Source organism: Mytilus trossulus, chromosome 3 (genome assembly GCF_036588685.1).
Source record: "Mytilus trossulus isolate FHL-02 chromosome 3, PNRI_Mtr1.1.1.hap1, whole genome shotgun sequence".
NCBI classification, from domain to species: Eukaryota; Metazoa; Mollusca; class Bivalvia; order Mytilida; family Mytilidae; genus Mytilus; species Mytilus trossulus.
Window position 1 is genome coordinate 19,907,734 of NC_086375.1, and position 21,567 is coordinate 19,929,300.

At 34.0% G+C, this 21,567-nt stretch overlaps 1 protein-coding gene across 1 annotated transcript in view; it reads right to left on the reverse strand.

Annotated features, from left to right (window-relative positions):
- LOC134710333 (26S proteasome non-ATPase regulatory subunit 8-like) overlaps positions 1-21,567 on the reverse strand; it is a 62,731-nt gene that overhangs the window by 2,855 nt on the left and 38,309 nt on the right. Inside the window, exon 6 of the mRNA XM_063570661.1 lies at positions 3,315-3,388. Coding sequence (XP_063426731.1) covers positions 3,315-3,388 — 74 coding nt within the window. The remainder of the gene's footprint in view (positions 1-3,314; positions 3,389-21,567) is intronic.

The following is a 21,567-nucleotide window of genomic DNA, read 5'->3' on the forward strand; positions in this document are numbered from 1 at the left end:
ACTTTAAACTTGAATTCTCACTCAAATCAAAACATCTATATCAAAGTCAAAGGATAAAGTTAGAACATTTAACGTCATAATAACATTTTTTTTTCCTTGACTATCATTAAAAGAAGGAGAGGAGATGTCAAAATTTTCCTTCAAACACGTGCGTCGCAAAATGGTTATAAATTCTTTATGTGACATGTGACGGACGCCATTTAACCATATCATTTTGTCATTGAACAATACAATCAACGCCTTTATTAATTAGTCCTTTGTTGATGATAGCTATAAAATGCAATCAGCTGATTATTGATTTTCTGTCAAAATCTTAACGAGTTCAAGGTGAATTCCGAGTATTGTCCGATCAGGTAAAATCTTAGAAACCCCGAAAAAAGTAAATAAACAAGATGGTTGAAAATAAATCTTTATCTATATTTTTTTCACCAAATTCTTTCGCCAATGACGAATTTTAATCGCCACAATTATTATTTTTTCGCAAATTGCAAAAATGGCGACCGCTAGCGTAAACCTTGTTGTCACAACACAACCCAATGCGGCACATGCCTTCACCCATAAAGTGCCATACTTTATATGTTTAGGAAAATATTGAATAACTTGATAAGACAGGAATGAAGTGGAGATCTGTGGGACCTCTGATTTGTGATGGTTGATATATATTTTATACAAGAGTGCACACGCTGAAATGTCTTGCCTTCTTCACTTATCATTCATATTATGTTGATAGACCTAAATATAAAGCTTTATTACAACTGTCACATAAACTCAACATTAATCAAAGAAAACAAAACATTGATCAATGAACCATGAAAATGAGGTCAAGGTCAGATGAACCATGCCAGGCAGACATGTACAGCTAACAATTCTTCAATACAACAAATATAGTTGACTTATTGCTTATAAATTAAGAAAAACAGACCAAAACACAAACACTTAACACTTAGCAATGGACCGTGAAAATGAGGTCAAGGTCAAATAAAACCTGAGTAACAGACATATAGATCATAAAATATTTCCATACAACAAATATAGTTGACTAATGCATAAAGTATTAGAAAAATAGACCAAAACTCAAAAACTTAACTTTGACCACTGAACCATGAAAATGAGGTCAAGGTCAGATGACACCTGTCAGCTAGACATGAACACCTTACAATCATTCCATACACCAAATATAGTAGATCTATAATCTGAGGCTATTGCATATAGTATAAGAAAAACAGACCAAAACACAAAAACTTAAAACTATAACCACTGAACCATGAAAATGAGGTCAAGGTCAGATGACACCTGCCAGTTGGACATGTACACCTTAGTCCTTCCATACACTGAATATTCTAGACCTATTGCTTGTAGTATCTGAGATATGGACTTGACCACCAAAACTTAACCTTGTTCACTGATCCATGAAATGAGGTTGAGGTCAAGTGAAAACTGTCTGACGAGCATGAGCACCTTGCAAGGTACGCACATACCAAATATAGTTATCCTATTACTTATAATAAGGAAAATTTAACATTACAAAAAATCTTAACTTTATTTTCAAGTAGTCACTGAACCATAAAAATGAGGTCAAGGACATTGGACATGTGATCGACAGAAAGTTCGAAACATGAGGTATCTATATACAAAGTATGAAGCATCCAGGTCTTCTACCTTCTATTCTAAAATATAAAGCTTTTAAGAAGTTAGCTAAATCCGCCGCAGCCGCCTCCGGATCACTATCCCTATGTCGAGCTTTCTGCAACAAAAGCTCGACAAAAACCAAAAAATACTAAAATAAAATTTTTATTACAATAAATTAGGGATGTCAACCAGTACTCAAGTATTCAAGTATCGCTCAGTAGTACCAATCATTGAATACACCAATCCACAAGTTATCGTCTGGAAACTAGACAAATGCTTATTTGGGCCTCTTTTTGGTCCCTTATTCCTAAACTGTTGTGACCATAACCCCTAAAATCAATCCCAACCTTCCTTTTGATGTTATAAACCTTGTGTTTAAATTTCAAAGATTTCTATTTACTTATACTAAAGTTATTGTCTGGAAACCAAATGTCTTAGGACGACAACATGTTACCAATATACAACTGCAAAATTTTTAGCGGTCATATAAAAACATTTTGTTTTGAATGCTGGTGCTAAATGTCAATTAAAATGCTCCAATAATATGTCTAAACCATGGCTAACACTTTGAACTAAGCATGTCTTAGCTATTCTGTCACATCCGTACCGATAGAGCAAATATTTTTGTCTGCAAGACTGTAATTCACAAAGTTTTAAAACCAACTGTCTTCAGTAATAGTTGACAAGAAAATGTTTCCAAATGAAACAGATTTGTTGCATCCTCTAGTGACCCTCAGATCCTTACACCTTTGTAAACATTAAATGTGTTTTCTGAATGAATACCAAATCCTTTTGTCCGACATGTTTTTTCCTTGTTATAATTTTAATAGGTACTCATTAAGTTGTATTGATTAAATTATTGTTTTTTACTAAATTAATACTAGTAAGTAATGAGCTCTTAAAAATAGTGTGTAATTCCTCTTCTCAGAAATTAATGTACATGCATATGGCACCACAGAATGTAGAATATGATATAAGAAGATGTGGTATGAGTGCCAATGAGACAACTCTCCATCCAAGTCACAATTTATAAAACTATTATAGGTCAAAGTATGGAGTTCAATATGGAGCCTTGTCTTACACCTAACAGCAACATATATAAAGGGCCCAAAAAATTAAAAGAAGTGTAAAACCATTCAAACTGGCAAACCAACGGTTTAATTAATCTATATAAAAATAAGAAATGAGAAACACTTATGAACCACATCAACAAACTATAACTACTGAACATCAGATTCCTGAGTGACTAAGGACAGGCGCAAACAATTGCAGCGGGTTAACTAAATCTTAATTCAATTTCAAAAGCTTTTTTGGCAAATAATTTTTAGCATAAAAACAGCTATATGCCTAATTTGACACACTTTGTACAACTAGATAGCCCAATGAGGGTTGTGACGACCAACTTTGGAATTTTGATTTACCGGGTAAGTCAATGAAAAACAACAAGGAGGGAAGACAGACACAAAGTAATGAAAAAGGTCAATTGTCATTTTCAGCCAGAAAACAAATGTAAAAGAATGATTGGTTATGACTGTGTTGCTGTTTGTATTCATTAAGATCTTCCAGTTGAAAGTCACTCTAACCTCATACACAGTGAACAAGGAAATAGACCTAATCCTGAATTGGATCAAATTGACTAAAATATTGAAAAATTCACATCAAAATTATAATCTTAATTTACTTACCTGATGGTGTTCAATAATATATTGATGAAAAATGTGTAATTTTCAGCAGGTACATTGCCCTTTGCTAAGAAAACCTGAATTAAAAAGAAAAGAAAATGGTAGTAATCTGAGACTGAAATCCGCCACTGTTAGAGAGGATATATGGAAAATTGACTTTATTCTTACAGTTGGATCCCTGAAACTCTAAACAAGTGTTTTGGTTTTTTTTTAAATAACAAGCATTCTGTGAGTATTGAATGGCAAAACATAGTCAACTACTGGTTAATTTTTTTTTGTAATGGAACAAAATTCATATCTGATCTTTAACTTGTCATGGTGAAAACTACATAAAATAACAAACAAACTTAATACTGAATTATAGAACAATTTACTAAAGAAAAGGAAAAAATTCAAAATTGTCATTTATCAAATAAATTTCACAAGGTCTTCTAAACAAGAGGCTCTCAAGAGCCTGAATCGCTCACCTTAATTTTTTTGGTTAAATCTCTCATCAATGATTATTTTGGCTTTTCAATTTGTTTAAATGTTCTTTGAATCGTCCTATTTTCTTCAAAAGCAAAAAAAAATCATTTTCTCCTATGTTCTATTTTAGCCATAGGAGCTATGTTTCTTGACAAACAAGGAAATAAAATATAAAATTTATACTAGATACTCTGAAACTCATTTAGCCTAAGTTTGGCTGAAATTTATACAGCAGTTTCAAAGGAGAAGATTTTTTAAAGTAAGTCAACATATGAACAAATTGTGAAAAACGTCTTTAAAGGGCAATAACTCCTTAAGGGGTCAATTGACAATTTTGGTCAAATTGACTTATTTGTAGATCTTACTTTGCTTAACATTTTTGCTATTAACAGTTTATCTGTATCTACAATAATATTTAAGATAATAACCAACCAGATGCTCCGCAGGGCGTAGCTTTATACGACCGCAGAGGTTGAACCCTGAACGGTTGGGGCAAGTATGGACACAACATTCAAGCTGGATTCAGCTCTAAATTTGGATTGTGATTAAATAGTTGACACAGCATAGGTTTCTGATACAGAATGAATGTGTTCTAATGAACTTAAAATTTTTGTTTTCTCTTAGAGCAATTCACTATGCTGTTGAATATTAATCCTCTCAAAAAAATGTTTGAAGAAATTTTCATTTTATTTATGAAATTTCATTTCAAATGAGAAAATTGAACCCAATTTTTTTAATCACATCCCCCTTTCCCTTATTCCAAATTAATCTCAATTAAATTTCTAATGGAGTTTGCAACAATAACTACTCATTTAAATACATCATAAAATATTAAGATGTAAAAAAACTGCTTGTTATCACTGAATGGTAAAGATTATTTTAATTTATCAGTTGGTAGTAAAAAGTGAATATACATTGTATATAACAAAGATTTGAGTTGATTCTGGACAAAGAAAGATAACTCCAATTAAAAAAAAATATTGCTATTTCACAATAATGTGCAATTAGATATTTCTTGCTTACTATTCTGGACAAAGAAAGATAACTCTAATTAAAAAAAATATTGCTATTTCACAATATTGTGCAATTAGATATTTCTTGCCATTGTGCAATACTGTGCAATTGAAAAGACTTGCTATTGCACAATACTTAATATAATATTTTAGATCCTGATTTGGACCAACTTGAAAACTGGGCCCATAATCAAAAATCTAAGTACATGTTTGGATTCAGCATATCAAAGAACCCCAAGATTTCAATTTTTGTTAAAATCAAACTAAGTTTAATTTTGGACCCTTTGGACTTTAATGTAGACCAATTTGAAAACAGGACCAAAAATGAAGAATCTACATACACAGTTAGATTTGGCATATCAAAGAACCCCATTTATTCAATTTTTAATGAAATCAAACAATGTTTAATTTTGGACCCCGATTTGGACCAACTTGAAAACTGGGCCCATAATCAAAAATCTAAGTACATGTTTGGATTCAGCATATCAAAGAACCCAAACGATTAATTTTTTGTCAAAATCAAACTAAGTTTAATTTTGGACCCTTTGGACCTTAATGTAGACCAATTTGAAAATGGGACCAAAAATTAGGAATCTACATACACAGTTAGATTCCGCATATCAAAGAACCCCAATTATTCAATTCTTGATGAAATCAAACAAAGTTTAATTTTGGACCCTTTGTTTGGGCCCCTTTTTCCTAAACTGTTAGGACCAAAACTCCCAAAATCAATACCAACCTTCCTTTTATGGTCATAAACCTTGTGTTTAAATTTCATAGATTTCTATTTACTTATACTAAAGTTATGGTGCGAAAACCAAGAAAAATGCTTATTTGGGTCCCTTTTTGGCCCCTTATTCCTAAACTGTTGGGACCTAAACTCCCAAAATCATTACCAACCTTCCTTTTGTGGTCATAAACATTGTGTTTAAATTTCATTGATTTCTATTCACTTAAACTAAAGTTATTGTGCGAAAAACCAAGAATAATGCTTATTTGGGCCCTTTTTTGGCCCCTAATTCCTAAACTGTTGAAACCAAAACTCCCAAAATCAATCCCAACCTTTCTTTTGTGGTCATAAACCTTGTGTCAAAATTTCATAGATTTCTATTAACTTAAACTAAAGTTGGCTATTGGTACTTTACGGAACGGAACGGAACGGAACGGAACGGAACAGAATTTCATTTAAGGTATCCAAAGGGGGCATTTATCAAAATTTCGAAAAATCTTTAAAACAAAACAAACTTTAAAATTTCTGTGTTTTACGGTTTTCCATATACAAATAACACAAATGTATACTTAATCTCATCTCCACAGGTGAAATGTGCAATAATGTATAACATCGGGAACTATTCTGTAAATGAATATGTCAGTTTATCCTGATAAATTATCATGAAATTAACGCATTTGCAAGTCATGCATTATGATATATAGACTGACCTCACGTCGTCCTTTCCGACGATGATTAGAAACATTGGTTCTGATTTTAACTTTTTAAATTTATTATTCCGTTCCGTTCCGTTCCGCAAAGTACCAATTGCTCTGAGGAATTGGTATTTAACGGAATCGAACGGAAACAGACATCTTTAATGTAATTAAAGCAGTATGATAAAAAAAAATTGTCTGACACCTCTTTTTGCATAAGTGGTATGTGTTTTAGATAGCATTTTCGACTTGATCAATAATAAAAAATTTAACACAAAGGCAGGTTACACAAAAAGTCTTTCTCCTTCCATCGGTAATTATATTTTAAAAAAGAGGCCTACAACAGCCCGTTCCGACGATGATTAGAGACAGTGATCAAGTTGAATCTGATTTAAACTTTTTAATTTATTATTCCGTTCCGTTCCGTTCCGCAAAGTACCAATTGCTCTGAGGAATTGGTATTTAACGGAATCGAACGGAACCAGACATTTATAATGTAATAAAAGCAGTATGATAAAAAAAAATGTGTCTGACACCCCTTTTTGTAGAAGAAATAAGTGTTTTAGATAGCATTCCCGACCAGATATATAATTGAGAATTTAAAACAAAGGCAGCTTAGACAAAAAGTCTTACTCCTTCCATTGGTAAATTATATTTTTTAAAAGAGGCCTTCCACCTCTCGTGCAGACGAGGATTAGAAACAGTTATCAAGTTGAATCTGATTTAAACTTTTTAATTTATTATTCCGTTCCGTTCCGTTCCGCAAAGTACCAATTGCTCTGAGGAATTGGTATTTAACGGAATCGAACGGAACCAGACATTTATAATGTAATAAAAGCAGTATGATAAAAAAAAATGTGTCTGGCACCCCTTTTTGCACGAGAAATAAGTGTTTTAGATAGCATTCCCGACCTGATAAATAATTAAGAATTTAAAACAAAGGCAGCTTAGACAAAAAGTCTTACTCCTTCCATTGGTAATTATATTTTTTTAAAAGAGGCCTTCCACCTCTCGTGCAGACGAGGATTAGAAACAGTTATCAAGTTGAATCTGATTTAAACTTTTTAATTTATTATTCCGTTCCGTTCCGTTCCGCAAAGTACCAATTGCTCTGAGGAATTGGTATTTAACGGAATCGAACGGAACCAGACATTTATAATGTAATAAAAGCAGTATGATAAAAAAAAATGTGTCTGACACCCCTTTTTGCAGAAGAAATAAGTGTTTTAGATAGCATTCCCGACCAGATAAATAATTGAGAATTTAAAACAAAGGCAGCTTAGACAAAAAATCTTACTCCTTCCATTGGTAATTATATTTTTTAAAAGAGGCCTTCCACCTCTCGTGCCGACGAGGATTAGAAACAGTAATCAAGTTGAATCTGATTTAAACTTTTTAATTTATTATTCCGTTCCGTTCCGTTCCGCAAAGTACCAATTGCTCTGAGGAATTGGTATTTAACGGAATCGAACGGAACCAGACATTTATAATGTAATAAAAGCAGTATGATAAAAAAAAATGTGTCTGACAACCCTTTTTGCAGAAGAAATAAGTGTTTAAGATAGCATTCCCGACCAGATAAATAATTAAGAATTTAAAACAAAGGCAGCTTAGACAAAAAGTCTTACTCCTTCCATTGGTAATTATATTTTTTAAAAGAGGCCTTCCACCTCTCGTGCCGACGAGGATTAGAAACAGTAATCAAGTTGAATCTGATTTAAACTTTTTAATTTATTATTCTGTTCCGTTCCGTTCCGCAAAGTACCAATTGCTCTGAGGAATTGGAATTTAACGGAATCGAACGGAACCAGACATTTATAATGTAATAAAAGCAGTATGATAAAAAAAATGTGTCTGACACCCCTTTTTGCAGAAGAAATAAGTGTTTTAGATAGCATTCCCGACCAGATAAATAATTAAGAATTTAAAACAAAGGCAGCTTAGACAAAAAGTCTTACTCCTTCCATTGGTAATTATATTTTTTTAAAAGAGGCCTTCCACCTCTCGTGCCGACCAAGATTAGAAACAGTAATCAAGTTGAATCTGATTTAAACTTTTTAATTTATTATTCCGTTCCGTTCCGTTCCGCAAAGTACCAATTGCTCTGAGGAATTGGTATTTAACGGAATCGAACGGAACCAGACATTTACAATGTAATAAAAGCAGTATGATAAAAAAAATGTGTCTGACACCCCTTTTTGCAGAAGAAATAAGTGTTTTAGATAGCATTCCCGACCAGATAAATAATTAAGAATTTAAAACAAAGGCAGCTTAGACAAAAAGTCTTACTCCTTCCATTGGTAATTATATTTTTTAAAAGAGGCCTTCCACCTCTCGTGCAGACGAGGATTAGAAACAGTTATCAAGTTGAATCTGATTTAAACTTTTTAATTTATTATTCCGTTCCGTTCCGTTCCGCAAAGTACCAATTGCTCTGAGGAATTGGTATTTAACGGAATCGAACGGAACCAGACATTTATAATGTAATAAAAGCAGTATGATAAAAAAAAATATGTGTCTGACACCCCTTTTTGCAGAAGAAATAAGTGTTTTAGATAGCATTCCCGACCAGATAAATAATTGAGAATTTAAAACAAAGGCAGCTTAGACAAAAAATCTTACTCCTTCCATTGGTAATTATATTTTTTAAAAGAGGCCTTCCACCTCTCGTGCCGACGAGGATTAGAAACAGTAATCAAGTTGAATCTGATTTAAACTTTTTAATTTATTATTCCGTTCCGTTCCGTTCCGCAAAGTACCAATTGCTCTGAGGAATTGGTATTTAACGGAATCGAACGGAAACAGACATCTATAATGTAATTAAAGCAGTATGATAAAAAAATTGTCTGACACCTCTTTTTGCATGAGTGGTATGTGTTTTAGATAGCATTTTCGACTTGATCAATAATAAAAAATTTAACACAAAGGCAGGTTACACAAAAAGTCTTTCTCCTTCCATCGGTAATTATATTTTAAAAAAGAGGACTTCAACAGCCCGTTCCGACGATGATTAGAGACAGTGATCAAGTTGAATCTGATTTAAACTTTTTAATTTATTATTCCGTTCCGTTCCGTTCCGCAAAGTACCAATTGCTCTGAGGAATTGGTATTTAACGGAATCGAACGGAAACAGACATCTATAATGTAATAAAAACCTGTTCTTTATATTCCTTATAAATTTTCTATTTGTAGACTGCCTTCGGATTTATATTGCTCTTATGGGACCCGAGATTAAGGGGGCCAATTTGGGGGGGGGGGGGGGGGGGGGGGGGGGGGAATGCGGGCCTGAAAAAAAAATATATTTGTTTTTTATTTCAAGTCAGATTTTGATGAGTTTTTTTTTTTTTTTTTTAAATTCCTGATAAAAAGCCATGCCTGCCGGGCATTTTTCACATTGCACGTTCCGCAAAGTACCAATTGGTCTGAGGAATTGGTATTTAACGGAATCGAACGGAAACAGACATCTACAAATGTAATAAAATCAGTATGATAAAAAAAGGCTGACACTTCTTTTTTTGAATGAGTGGTAATTGTTTTAGATAGCATTCTCGACCTGATCATTAATAAATAATTTAACACAAATGCAGGTTACCCAAAATCCATCCATTCCTTATTATATTTTAAAATTTTCGGGAAAAAAAATGATGAAATGGGCAAAAAAAAGTTGTCGTTAATTATTAAAGTTCGGAATGAGTTGCTACATTTGTATGTCTAAAGTAATGTTGATCCTCTTGGAATTCATTTGAATGTAAGTTTTAAATTGAGCTAATGAATATCATGCATGTGTATTTAAGTTAAAAAAAATGAAAAAAATGTCTTGAATAAAAACAAAGCTCTCGTCAATTATACCCGGCGTCATTACAGTGGTTACAAATGAAAATATCAAAATTAACCTTTTATTAAATTAGAAGTCCGCAACTTTGACAATATACAGTGCGAATGACATAAGCTTTTGATGTAGAAATACAAGTGTACTTAAACTATGACAGTGTCAATTTTTTAATTACTGTAACGGTTATTAGGTTCGGGATTGTGTACTTGTTTTTATGTTGTTCGTTCTATAAATAAAGTTTGAGTACTGCAGACGTCTTTTTGTCACAGCCAAGCTTTTTGTAGATCTCTGCTATTTGTGGTGCCAAATAGGACCCACGTTGCTTGAGAAATGTTTCAGGCATCACACTGGTGTCAGAAGTGTCGACTATTGTGAATTTATTCGACTGAGAAGTTTGGAAATTCATCGGAAAGTTGCCAGTTTGGAAAACCACGTGAGTCGACGATTGGGCGATCCAGAAGCGGATCCCCGTCAATCACAACCCAAACATAATTATTCCGGTGAGATCGTATGATTTTTATACTTTAAATACTGAAAAAAAATTTAATTTTACAAAAAATTTAGCTGACGAAAATTTGCATTTGAAAAAAAATAATTCCGGTGGCTCCGACCTCGTCACCAAATAACCGGACATACAAAAACATTTTTATTTTTTAATTTTAATTTTATTTTAGTCAAGATTTGCATTTTGTATCATAATAATTTGCATATTTTTAGACTGTTTCATGTAATACGTGTTTTTTAAGTATTACAGACCGAATTTAGAAAATAAAGGACTTATGAGTGAAACTGATCTACACAACTATCTCAGGTCTATTCCACTCGTCATCACACAACAGACAAAATATTAATTTTCACCTGCTAAGAGACGGGCTTCATCCTAAAAGAATATGGGCACAAAAGTGGTTAAGAAGATTACCACTTGACATATGCCAAGAGTATTGGTTAGATAGGGAATCATTTTCAGTACACGTCGATCCACAGGATTGAAAATTACAATCTTTTATAAATTGCAATTTAATAATAAACATGAATGACGATACAGTAGTAGAGACGGGTTCTGATCGAAAAGTCAGCGAATATTCCCCGCCAAATGGTGATCAGTTGGGCATAAAAATGCTTAACGTGTTAGAATGAATGGGGAACGACATGGGAACCTTGGCTGACACCATGACATATGTTTAGAAAACAGGATGAGGTTTCTGCCAATACAATGCAGCTACTCTACCAACAAAGTAGAAGTATAGAAGAATTGAACAATACGTTTTTGCAGAACCGGGAGACATCGAAATCCGACATTAAGAGCACAGGAACTAATACTTCCGGTTACACAGTTGACGATTTTTCTGGGTCTTCTATTTGTCCAAAGTATGGATTATATGATGGAAATAATGAACACCTAGACCCTAAGTTAGGCGAAAACAAACCAGTTGACAGTTTTCAGGTTGGCCAAGAGAACAGTCACAGACAATCTCTGTTCGGTCAAGATAGCAAGCCGAAATCGGATTTACAGTTCGGTCGTGGGAACAGTCCCAGACCACCTTCATTTAGTTTAGATAATCAACCAATAGGATATTTGCAGTTCGGTCGAGGGAACAGTCCCAGGCCATCGTCCCAGAATACAGATGATGACATACAGACCGGAAGTTTGCAGTTTGGTCGCGGGAACAGTCCCAGACCAAATGCAAATTCACACACACCATTGTCATCAACACAAAGGGATACAACAACACAGAATTTAGATGATGACAGACAGAACGGGAGTTTGCAGTTTGGTCGCGGGAACAGTCCCAGACCAAATGCTAATTCACACAAATTCTCATAAATTCTATGTATAACTTTTGGACTAGTTCGATTTCTGTAATTTATTCTTACATACTTTTGATTTTTTAACCCTGTCTGCGCTCATTGCCTATGTAAAATTGTTTATAATCCAGGTACTTTTGATAACTATTGTATGCACATTGAACGACAAATTTATGTGACGTATATAATTTTTCTGACGTCAGACACTCAAATCAATCCATGTGTTCGTAGATAGTAGATGTTGTTGTGTCCTGTTAAATTGTTATACGATGATGACTGATGTTCCCATATTTTGACTATTTTATTGATTGTGACTGTTTATTTAAATGTAAATGTAACGGAATTTGATGAGACTGTTATTAAAGTGAGAGGGTTAGCGCTATAGAACCAGGTTTAACCCACCATTTTCTACATTTGAAAATGCCTGTACCAAGTCAGGAATATGACAGTTCTTGTCCATTCGTTTTTGATGCGTTTTGTTTTTTGATTTTGCCATGTGATTATGGACTTTCCAAATTGATTTTCCTCTGAGTTCAGTATTTTTGTGATTTTACTTTTTACACCATTGTCATCAACACCAAGGGATACTACAACACTCCCCCCTTTTAAACCGTTGTTAAGCACTATAGAAAGATGGGAGTCTAGGTCGAGTTCTATGAACACAAATAATAGACAAGATTTGATAAGAAACATACAACCTTCGTTTTCTAGTGATATTGAAGCTATGCACAGTAGTAGCAATACACAGCATACAAGTCAAAAAGTACCAAAGAGTGACGTTCCCCACCAAAAACTTCCAACATTCGACGGGAAGGATGATTATGAGGGGTTTATTATCCCATTCAACAGGGCAGCTAGGAGAAACGAATGGACAGAGGAGGAAAAGTTAGATAGGTACATTGAATGCCTGCGAGGACAGGCGAGTAAATGTATGACCGCAATTCCTCGACAGGAAAGAGATAGTTTTGAATCCATTTCGCGTCACATGGAAAACAGGTTCAACCGAAAAGAGATCCACTGCACGAAAAAAACTATCTGATTTAAGACAACACAATGAAAAGAATGAAGAGTTTGCTGAAGAAGTAAGACGATTAGTCTCAAGAGCATACCCAACAAGTAGTATCGAGTTACAAGAGGAACTTGCAGCGGAACACTTTTTGAAGGGCCACAAGAACGTCAAAATAGCATATGAAGCTTTAAACCACCAACCTAAGACTGTATCTTCAGCACTAGATATTGTTGTGCAACTACAACACAATTATCATGCTACGTTGGGCAGGGATGTTGATTATAATACAAAACAAAGGACCAGACGCGTTACGTGGAAAGATGAAGAGGAAAACAGTACTGACCAATATGAAGGGATGGACAGCGTTCGGCAGTTGGTAAATTCATTTCGGAAACCAGATAATCAAACATTACAGAATGAAATCAAAGCACTAAGAGATCTTTTAGAAAGGGCCATGCTGCATGATTCAAAACCAGCTACCTTGACAGCACAGTCAACGGGATGTTATTTTTGTGGCGATAAAAGCCATTTCAAACGTGATTGTCCAAAAAGATCACGATCCCCCAGCCCTATGAGAAGACAAGATACTGGTGCTGATTGTGAAAGGAGATATATTATCAAATTGGCAGAGGACAAGATTTACTCATTCCAATTCAAGTCAATGGCAATAAGGTCGATGCTATTGTTGATACAGGAGCAGATGTAACGGTACTTTCAAGATCCTTTGCAAATTGTATTGGTTTGAGCGGTACTACCGGTATAAAAGCTTGCTTATTGAATGCAGAAAATGGGAAAGAAATGGAGGCTGACATGAATATTGTTGCAAAGCTTCAACTGGGTAAAAAGGAGATAATTTGGAAAGTATGTATTGCCCCCATAAGAGATGATATTTTGATTGGAATAGACTTACTGAAAGAAGTAGATGGTATCATAATGGCCAAACAAGGTGATCTGCTGATAAATAATGAGCTGATACCAGGACGGTATCGAAAAGAAAATGATTGCCAAATATCAAGAGTGACGGCTGAAATGGAACCCACTTTAGATACTTTAAAGCCCATGGACGAGACAGATGTATATGGAGGAGTTGAAAGTCTAAAAGAAAGTATTGTTGATGTTTTAGACCCAGCTTCCTTACAAGACAATAAAAACACTGGGTCGGTTTTAGTGGAAACTCGCCTACAGGATAACTCTTGAAAAAGATAATGTTTCAGACATGGACGAGGTAAGTGCGATTGGTTCAAATGTGCCACATGAGCCGAGGACACAGGCTCCAGACTCAGGTGGGTTTGAGAACAAGAATATTAAGCTATCGCAAGAATTTGTTGTCGAAATTTCAGATGCTTATGATGCGGCTAACGACGATAAATCTGATAGTTCAAAGAAAGAGAATTCACTATTTGAAGACTATATCATATGTTCATTAGAACAGACGATACAAAGTTTAGATTCGGGCAAGAATTCAACCAAACAAGATGATGAATCAGAACAGAAGGAGATTATATCACGTGATTAGGGGACACTGAGTCCAGTCTCAAGTGGTAGTAAGACCCATGCAAACGTAACCAAGAAGATAGGGTCTCTCAATGATGCCTTAAATCCAAAGATTTCACCCAAGATGGATGACAGTTCAGATTCCAGTGAGTCGAGGACACAGGCTCCAGACTTACCTGGGAATCATCAGATGACAAAAGAAAAGCACCCACCTAAAATCAGTCGATATGGACGCAAAATAAACCAACCCTTACGTTTCAAAGATTGACAAAAACATTTGTGCAAAAAAATAAGAGATATTCTTATTGAGAACTGTCTGTTTATAAAGAAAAGGGGGGATAGTGTAACGGTTATTAGGTTCGGGATTGTGTACTTGTTTTTATGTTGTTCGTTCTATAAATAAAGTTTGAGTACTGCAGACTTCTCTTTGTCACAGCCAAGCTTTTTGTAGATCTCTGCTATTTTTGGTGCCAAATAGGACCCACGTTGCTTGAGAAGTGTTTCAGGCATCACATTACATTGTGTTAAACTCGCACGTCAATCTTTTGTATGTCAAGTTTTGATCACTGTTTCTAATCATCTTCGGAAGGCCCCTTTTTTAATTTATAATTACCAATGGAAGTAGAAAGACCTTTTGTCTAACCTGTCTTTGTGTTATTTTTTATACGTCCGTCAATTTTGACGGGACGTATTATGGTATACAAATGTCCAGTGTCCGTCCGTCCGCCCGCCAGTCTGTCCGTCTGTCCGGTGTAAACATGTCGCACCGTAACTTGAGAACGACTTTCCAAATTTCATGAAACTTAACATAGTTGTTCCTTATGATGGTCAAATGATCTGTATACTTTTTTTGTGAAAATAAGATTACAACTTTTTGAGTTACGGCACTTTGTAACTAAAACAGGGGTGTGTTTTTTTCGCATGTCGCACCGTATCTCAAAAACGATTCTTGATTATGGCTTAAAACTTTAAATACTTCTTAGCTATATTAATCTTAATATCTGTATACTTTTTGGTGATGATTCAAAATTTAATTTTTGAGTTATTGAGTATTTTGTAAAAAAGGGGGAGGTTTTTTTTTACATGTCGCACCATATCTCAAAAACGATTTATGATTATTACTTAAAACTTTACACATGTCTTTGTTATATTATTCTTAAGATCTGTATACGTTTTGGTGATGATTCAAAATTTCATTTTTGAGTTATTGAGTATTTTGTAAAAAAAAAGGGGGGTTTACATGTCGTACCATATCTCAAAAACGATTTATGATTATTGCTTAAAACTTTACACATGTCTTTGTTATATTAATCTTAAGATCTGTATACGTTTTGGTGATGATTCAAAATTTCATTTTTGAGTTATTGAGTATTTTGTAAAAAAAAAAGGGGGGGGGGGGTTACATGTCGCACCATATCTCAAAAACGATTTATGATTATTGCTTAAAACTTTACACACTTCTTTGTTATATGAATCTAAAGATCTGTATACTTTTTGGTGATGATTCATTTTTATATTTTCGAGTTGATTTTGATATTTTCATTTGTAACCACTGTAATGACGCCGGGTATAATTGACGAGAGCTTTGTTTTTATTCAAGACATTTTTTTCATTTTTTTTAACTTAAATACACATGCATGATATTCATTAGCACAATTTAAAACTTACATTCAAATGAATTCCAAGAGGATCAACATTACTTTAGACATACAAATGTAGCAACTCATTCCGAACTTTAATAATTAACGACAACTTTTTTTTGCCCATTTCATCATTTTTTTTCCCGAAAATTTTAAAATATAATAAGGAATGGATGGATTTTGGGTAACCTGCATTTGTGTTAAATTATTTATTAATGATCAGGTCGAGAATGCTATCTAAAACAATTACCACTCATTCAAAAAAAGAAGTGTCAGCCTTTTTTATCATACTGATTTTATTACATTTGTAGATGTCTGTTTCCGTTCGATTCCGTTAAATACCAATTCCTCAGACCAATTGGTACTTTGCGGAACGTGCAATGTGAAAAATGCCCGGCAGGCATGGCTTTTTATCAGGAATTTAAAAAAAAAAAAACTCATCAAAATCGGACTTGAAATAAAAAACAAATATATTTTTTTCAGGCCCCCCCCCCCCCCCCCCCATTGGCCCCCTTAATCTCGGGTCCCATAAGAGCAATATAAATCCGAAGGCAGTCTACAAATAGAAAATTTATAAGAAATATAAAGAACAGGTTTTTATTACATTATAGATGTCTGTTTCCGTTCGATTCCGTTAAATACCAATTCCTCAGAGCAATTGGTACTTTGCGGAACGGAACGGAACGGAATAATAAATTAAAAAGTTTAAATCAGATTCAACTTGATCACTGTCTCTAATCATCGTCGGAACGGGCTGTTGAAGTCCTCTTTTTTAAAATATAATTACCGATGGAAGGAGAAAGACTTTTTGTGTAACCTGCCTTTGTGTTAAATTTTTTATTATTGATCAAGTCGAAAATGCTATCTAAAACACATACCACTCATGCAAAAAGAGGTGTCAGACAATTTTTTTTATCATACTGCTTTAATTACATTATAGATGTCTGTTTCCGTTCGATTCCGTTAAATACCAATTCCTCAGAGCAATTGGTACTTTGCGGAACGGAACGGAACGGAATAATAAATTAAAAAGTTTAAATCAGATTCAACTTGATAACTGTTTCTAATCCTCGTCGGCACGAGAGGTGGAAGGCCTCTTTTAAAAAATATAATTACCAATGGAAGGAGTAAGACTTTTTGTCTAAGCTGCCTTTGTTTTAAATTCTTAATTATTTATCTGGTCGGGAATGCTATCTAAAACACTAATTTCTTCTGCAAAAAGGGGTGTCAGACACATTTTTTTTTATCATACTGCTTTTATTACATTGTAAATGTCTGGTTCCGTTCGATTCCGTTAAATACCAATTCCTCAGAGCAATTGGTACTTTGCGGAACGGAACGGAACGGAATAATAAATTAAAAAGTTTAAATCAGATTCAACTTGATTACTGTTTCTAATCTTGGTCGGCACGAGAGGTGGAAGGCCTCTTTTAAAAAAATATAATTACCAATGGAAGGAGTAAGACTTTTTGTCTAAGCTGCCTTTGTTTTAAATTCTTAATTATTTATCTGGTCGGGAATGTTATCTAAAACACTTATTTCTTCTGCAAAAAGGGGTGTCAGACACATTTTTTTTATCATACTGCTTTTATTACATTATAAATGTCTGGTTCCGTTCGATTCCGTTAAATACCAATTCCTCAGAGCAATTGGTACTTGGCGAAACGGAACGGAACGGAATAATAAATTAAAAAGTTTAAATCAGATTCAACTTGATTACTGTTTCTAATCCTCGTCGGCACGAGAGGTAGAAGGCCTCTTTTTAAAAAATATAATTACCAATGGAAGGAGTAAGACTTTTTGTCTAAGCTGCCTTTGTTTTAAATTCTTAATTATTTATCTGGTCGGGAATGCTATCTTAAACACTTATTTCTTCTGCAAAAAGGGGTGTCAGACACATTTTTTTTTATCATACTGCTTTTATTACATTATAAATGTCTGGTTCCGTTCGATTCCGTTAAATACCAATTCCTCAGAGCAATTGGTACTTTGCGGAACGGAACGGAACGGAATAATAAATTAAAAAGTTTAAATCAGATTCAACTTGATAACTGTTTCTAATCCTCGTCTGCACGAGAGGTGGAAGGCCTCTTTTAAAAAAATATAATTACCAATGGAAGGAGTAAGACTTTTTGTCTAAGCTGCCTTTGTTTTAAATTCTTAATTATTTATCTGGTCGGGAATGTTATCTAAAACACTTATTTCTTCTGCAAAAAGGGGTGTCAGACACATTTTTTTTTATCATACTGCTTTTATTACATTATAAATGTCTGGTTCCGTTCGATTCCGTTAAATACCAATTCCTCAGAGCAATTGGTACTTTGCGGAACGGAACGGAATAATAAATTAAAAAGTTTAAATCAGATTCAACTTGATTACTGTTTCTAATCTTGGTCGGCACGAGAGGTGGAAGTACTCTTTTAAAAAAATATAATTACCAATGGAAGGAGTAAGATTTTTTGTCTAAGCTGCCTTTGTTTTAAATTCTCAATTATTTATCTGGTCGGGAATGCTATCTAAAACACTTATTTCTTCTGCAAAAAGGGGTGTCAGACACATTTTTTTTATCATACTGCTTTTATTACATTATAAATGTCTGGTTCCGTTCGATTCCGTTAAATACCAATTCCTCAGAGCAATTGGTACTTTGCGGAACGGAACGGAACGGAATAATAAATTAAAAAGTTTAAATCAGATTCAACTTGATAACTGTTTCTAATCCTCGTCTGCACGAGAGGTGGAAGGCCTCTTTTAAAAAATATAATTACCAATGGAAGGAGTAAGACTTTTTGTCTAAGCTGCCTTTGTTTTAAATTCTTTATTATTTATCAGGTCGGGAATGCTATCTAAAACACTTATTTCTCGTGCAAAAAGGGGTGCCAGACACATTTTTTTTTATCATACTGCTTTTATTACATTATAAATGTCTAGTTCCGTTCGATTCCGTTAAATACCAATTCCTCAGAGCAATTGGTACTTTGCGGAACGGAACGGAACGGAATAATAAATTAAAAAGTTTAAATCAGATTCAACTTGATAACTGTTTCTAATCCTCGTCTGCACGAGAGGTGGAAGGCCTCTTTTAAAAAATATAATTTACCAATGGAAGGAGTAAGACTTTTTGTCTAAGCTGCCTTTGTTTTAAATTCTTAATTATTTATCTGGTCGGGAATGCTATCTAAAACACTAATTTCTTCTGCAAAAAGGGGTGTCAGACACATTTTTTTTTATCATACTGCTTTTATTACATTGTAAATGTCTGGTTCCGTTCGATTCCGTTAAATACCAATTCCTCAGAGCAATTGGTACTTTGCGGAACGGAACGGAACGGAATAATAAATTAAAAAGTTTAAATCAGATTCAACTTGATTACTGTTTCTAATCTTGGTCGGCACGAGAGGTGGAAGGCCTCTTTTAAAAAAATATAATTACCAATGGAAGGAGTAAGACTTTTTGTCTAAGCTGCCTTTGTTTTAAATTCTTAATTATTTATCTGGTCGGGAATGTTATCTAAAACACTTATTTCTTCTGCAAAAAGGGGTGTCAGACACATTTTTTTTTATCATACTGCTTTTATTACATTATAAATGTCTGGTTCCGTTCGATTCCGTTAAATACCAATTCCTCAGAGCAATTGGTACTTGGCAAAACGGAACGGAACGGAATAATAAATTAAAAAGTTTAAATCAGATTCAACTTGATTACTGTTTCTAATCCTCGTCGGCACGAGAGGTAGAAGGCCTCTTTTAAAAAATATAATTACCAATGGAAGGAGTAAGACTTTTTGTCTAAGCTGCCTTTGTTTTAAATTCTTAATTATTTATCTGGTCGGGAATGCTATCTTAAACACTTATTTCTTCTGCAAAACGGGTTGTCAGACACATTTTTTTTTTATCATACTGCTTTTATTACATTATAAATGTCTGGTTCCGTTCGATTCCGTTAAATACCAATTCCTCAGAGCAATTGGTACTTTGCGGAACGGAACGGAACGGAATAATAAATTAAAAAGTTTAAATCAGATTCAACTTGATTACTGTTTCTAATCCTCGTCGGCACGAGAGGTGGAAGGCCTCTTTTAAAAAATATAATTACCAATGGAAGGAGTAAGATTTTTTGTCTAAGCTGCCTTTGTTTTAAATTCTCAATTATTTATCTGGTCGGGAATGTTATCTAAAACACTAATTTCTTCTGCAAAAAGGGGTGTCAGACACATTTTTTTTATCATACTGCTTTTATTACATTATAAATGTCTGGTTCCGTTCGATTCCGTTAAATACCAATTCCTCAGAGCAATTGGTACTTTGCGGAACGGAACGGAATAATAAATTAAAAAGTTTAAATCAGATTCAACTTGATTACTGTTTCTAATCTTGGTCGGCACGAGAGGTGGAAGGCCTCTTTTAAAAAAATATAATTACCAATGGAAGGAGTAAGACTTTTTGTCTAAGCTGCCTTTGTTTTAAATTCTTAATTATTTATCTGGTCGGGAATGCTATCTAAAACACTTATTTCTTCTGCAAAAAGGGGTGTCAGACACATTTTTTTTATCATACTGCTTTTATTACATTATAAATGTCTGGTTCCGTTCGATTCCGTTAAATACCAATTCCTCAGAGCAATTGGTACTTTGCGGAACGGAACGGAACGGAATAATAAATTAAAAAGTTTAAATCAGATTCAACTTGATAACTGTTTCTAATCCTCGTCTGCACGAGAGGTGGAAGGCCTCTTTTAAAAAATATAATTACCAATGGAAGGAGTAAGACTTTTTGTCTAAGCTGCCTTTGTTTTAAATTCTTTATTATTTATCAGGTCGGGAATGCTATCTAAAACACTTATTTCTCGTGCAAAAAGGGGTGCCAGACACATTTTTTTTTATCATACTGCTTTTATTACATTATAAATGTCTAGTTCCGTTCGATTCCGTTAAATACCAATTCCTCAGAGCAATTGGTACTTTGCGGAACGGAACGGAACGGAATAATAAATTAAAAAGTTTAAATCAGATTCAACTTGATTACTGTTTCTAATCCTCGTCGGCACGAGAGGTGGAAGGCCTCTTTTAAAAAATATAATTACCAATGGAAGGAGTAAGATTTTTTGTCTAAGCTGCCTTTGTTTTAAATTCTCAAATATTTATCTGGTCGGGAATGCTATCTAAAACACTTATTTCTTCTGCAAAAAGGGGTGTCAGACACATTTTTTTTTATCATACTGCTTTTATTACATTATAAATGTCTGGTTCCGTTCGATTCCGTTAAATACCAATTCCTCAGAGCAATTGGTACTTTGCGGAACGGAACGGAACGGAATAATAAATTAAAAAGTTTAAATCAGATTCAACTTGATAACTGTTTCTAATCCTCGTCTGCACGAGAGGTGGAAGGCCTCTTTTAAAAAATATAATTACCAATGGAAGGAGTAAGACTTTTTGTCTAAGCTGCCTTTGTTTTAAATTCTTAATTATTTATCAGGTCGGGAATGCTATCTAAAACACTTATTTCTCGTGCAAAAAGGGGTGCCAGACACATTTTTTTTTATCATACTGCTTTTATTACATTATAAATGT